At 37.1% G+C, this 3,583-nt stretch overlaps 1 protein-coding gene across 1 annotated transcript; it reads right to left on the bottom strand.

Moving 5' to 3' along the window:
- Positions 1 to 939: 939 nt before the first annotated feature.
- Positions 940 to 1,884, bottom strand: LOC145716020 (olfactory receptor 51I2-like). The gene is given in 1 exon segment (XM_081797322.1): positions 940 to 1,884. A coding segment is annotated over 1 exon segment (945 nt).
- Positions 1,885 to 3,583: the final 1,699 nt, after the last annotated feature.

Here is a 3,583-nt window from a genome sequence, read left to right as displayed (position 1 = left end):
CAGAAATCTGGGTCACTATGATCCCTGGATACATAACAGATAAGTTACAGAGTCCTGATTTTAATTTTTTTTAAAGATTTTATTTATTTATTTGACAGAGAGAGATATAGCGAGAGAGGGAACACAGCAGGGGGAGTGGGAGAGAAGCAGGCTTCCCGCTGAGTAGGGAGCCAGATGCGGGGCTCGATCCCAGGACCCTGGGATCATGACCTGAGCAGAAGGCAGATGCTTAACAACTGAGCCACCCAGGTGCCCCACAAAGTTCTGATTTTAGCTTAAGCACTATATACTTATATCTTCAACTAAATATGAAATCTAAATTAATACAACCTGAGAAAATCAAGTATACATTACATAAATGGTAGATTTTAAGGTATCTGCTTTGTTACATTTTTGCCCTAATCTTTCACTGAATTTTTGTGTTATATGGGGTTTATACTGGTATGGTTTCAGAAAAAGAATCTTAAAATATGAAACAAATTTAAATAAAAATTATGAAAATAAACCTTCCTTTCTCTCATTTGGAATATTTCCCTCTATAATATCTCAAACTGCCCAAAGATAATAAATGTCTGTATAACAATATAAATATTTTATTTTAAATCAGATTTCAGCCATATAGCTATATAGGAGGGAGTCTCAGAGAGAGAGATATCTATAGGATTGTTTAGATTGAAATGGGCTCATAGGTAAGTGGTGTAAACACCAAGAATGACATATATATGAGTGAAGGTGAAATGAGCTTTAGGAATCTTTCTTGATCTAATATTTAAAACTAGAGGGGAATATTATGTTTCTAGAAATACTATGGTAAACCATATAGAGATGTACCAAATAAAGTGCCTCAGAACACATGAAAATAACGTCTGTTGGTCCTTTTTTTTTCAATATCCCTGGTACCTTTCAATCAGTCCCTCAAAGGGATCCCACTCTGTTCCATCATCTTATCTTGAGTACAAACAGTCTACATAATGCCCTTCTAATCTGTTTTGTTTTCACACTATAATCCAGAAGGTTGAGGACAGGTGTGAGGAAAAGGAAAATGTTGGACACAGTGACATGGGGGAGAGGGGAGTGGTATTTGCCTATCCTGTGGATTAGAGCTAAGGCAATAAATGGGACATAGAAAATTAGGACAGTTACAATATGGGAGATGCATGTGTTGAGTGCCTTAAGCCATCCTTCCCTGGAAGCAATGCCCAGAACTGTCTTCAAGATCAAAGTATAAGACAGAACAATAAAGACAGAGTCAACACCAAAGGAGCAGAGAACTAATGCCAGCCCATAAATGATATTCACATGAATGGACCCACAAGCTAGCTTCATCATGTCAGGGTGGAAACAGAATAAGTGGGATAGATTGATGTTCTTACAGAAGGGAAGCCATTTGAGCAGGATGGGCAAGGGGGCCATCAGGGCCACTCCTCAAGCCACAGCAGCCAATCCCATCTGAGTAATGTGGGAATGCATCAGGACAGCAGTGTAGCGCAGTGGGTTGCATATGGCAACAGAGTGGTCAAAACCCATGGCCAGTAGGATGGCTGACTCCATGGAAGAGAAGGTGTGAATGAAGAACATTTGAGCCAGGCAACCATGGAACTCAATCCTTCTGTGGTTGAGGAGAAAGACATTAAGTACAGTAGGCAGTGTAGATGCTGACATGCCTATATCAGTGGTTGCCAACAGGGACAAGAACACATATTGAGGCTCGTGAAGGCTGAGATTCTTGTGTATTATGTGAATAATGATGCTGTTCCTCAGGATGGCAATTACATACATGATGCCCAGTGGGATGGAGATCCAGATGTGAGACCCCTCTAGCCCTGGGATTCCTGAAAGAAGGAAGAAGGGTGGCTGGTAGTAGGTGCCATTGAATGTAGACATGAGGCTAAACCTAAAAAAGAGAGCAGGTGTGGGAAAATCAAGTGGTAAATTAATTCAAGTTCATTCAATGGTTCAAGAGAGAGTCTAGAGGCAGAAACAAACTAAGTATCTGTTGCATGCAGAGCAAATTGAATAGCGTAGTATTCAGTTTAATTCAAAAAGCCTGTATCAGTAATTTTTAGGTGATTTATAACTGCTATCTTGTGGGCAATTTTGTTGATGCAATGATAGTCTCCAAATACACTACCAGACAAACTAAGCAAGTTTTGAACAGAAATGCTCACAGAACAAATTAGGAGTCGTAAGTCATGTGGTTAACTTAGTTAATTTAAAATACACAGTGAGAAGCAGAAGAACAGAGAGGGGGTTGATTAACACACTTAGAATAGTCTGCAAGCGGAGAGGAAGGCTCCACAGTATCTGAATGCTGGATTATGCAATACTCCTCTGTTCTGTCTCTCTGCTGATGGCATTAGGAAGACCAGAGTTGAGGTTTGAGCATGGGGACCCCACAGATGAAAGGTACCTAGGGCCAACTCACACTTTATCAGGCACACAGCATCATGTATGCTTGGCCACAGCTCTAACGCATCAGTAAGAATGCTAAACATCTATGGATCTTACCTGTATTTCTTGTTCTAAGAACAAGTGTGACCAGAATGAAACCACAAGGGATGTCATTAAAAGGTGATGATTTAGGTACTACCCAGCCACCATTCTAGACATGGGTGATGTCATGTCTTATGACTTTTTCTTTCTTATCTATAAATAACATTTTTGTTTACTCTATCACATATTCCATATAATTGATCTTTAATATGTTCTTTTTTAAATTTTATTTTATTATGTTTTTAGTCACCATACAATACATCATTAGTTGTTTTCATATAATTTTTTAAAAGTTTTTTTATTATGTTCAGTTAGCCAACATATAGTACATCATTAGTTTTTAATGTAGTCAACGATTCATTAGTTGCATATAACATCCATGCTCATCACAACATGTGCCCTCCTCAATATGTTTTTTAACATCTACTACAACTTATCTGTATTTATCATAATTGATGAATGATGCCTATAAGCTACTTATCAATTTATTCCCTATCTATGTTGACTGCATCACATGAGTTTCATCTATTCCATTTGTCTTCTTGGGGTTTTTTTTGTACTCAGATTAAATATTCTCAAATAATACAATAAATATACATTACTATATTTGGGAATACAAAGTTTATTAAGATATGATTTCTACCCACCTATAAGCCAACGTTTGGTGAGTGTGATAAATAAAAACAAATAAGAAAATACATATGCGATGCAATAATAGTGATATAAAAGTATATCTATAAATAAATAAATAAATAAATAAATAAATAAATAAATAAGAACTAAATAAATGGATTACACTTGCATAGGGCAGGCCATAATCAACAGAAGACACAGTAAGTAGGCTTAAATAAACCACAAAAACTTGGCACCCAGAACACCAAGCTTCCTTAACACATTTCCAATGTAAGCATAGCCATGAGAATGCTTTCACAGCACTTTGGAAAAAAGTGTGTCAGTATAAAACCAACAGTTGCTGTTCGTGAAGTTGTTGCATAGGATTACCTAACATAAATCTATATTCTTTTTTTTTAAAAGATTTATTTATTTGACAGAGAGAGAGAGAGAGCACGAGAGAGCACAAGCAGGGGGA

The sequence above is a fragment of the Leptonychotes weddellii genome, chromosome 11 (genome assembly GCF_054177405.1).
Source record: "Leptonychotes weddellii isolate Sample4059 chromosome 11, ASM5417740v2, whole genome shotgun sequence".
NCBI classification, from domain to species: Eukaryota; Metazoa; Chordata; class Mammalia; order Carnivora; family Phocidae; genus Leptonychotes; species Leptonychotes weddellii.
This window is presented reverse-complemented; position numbering and strand designations above follow the sequence as displayed.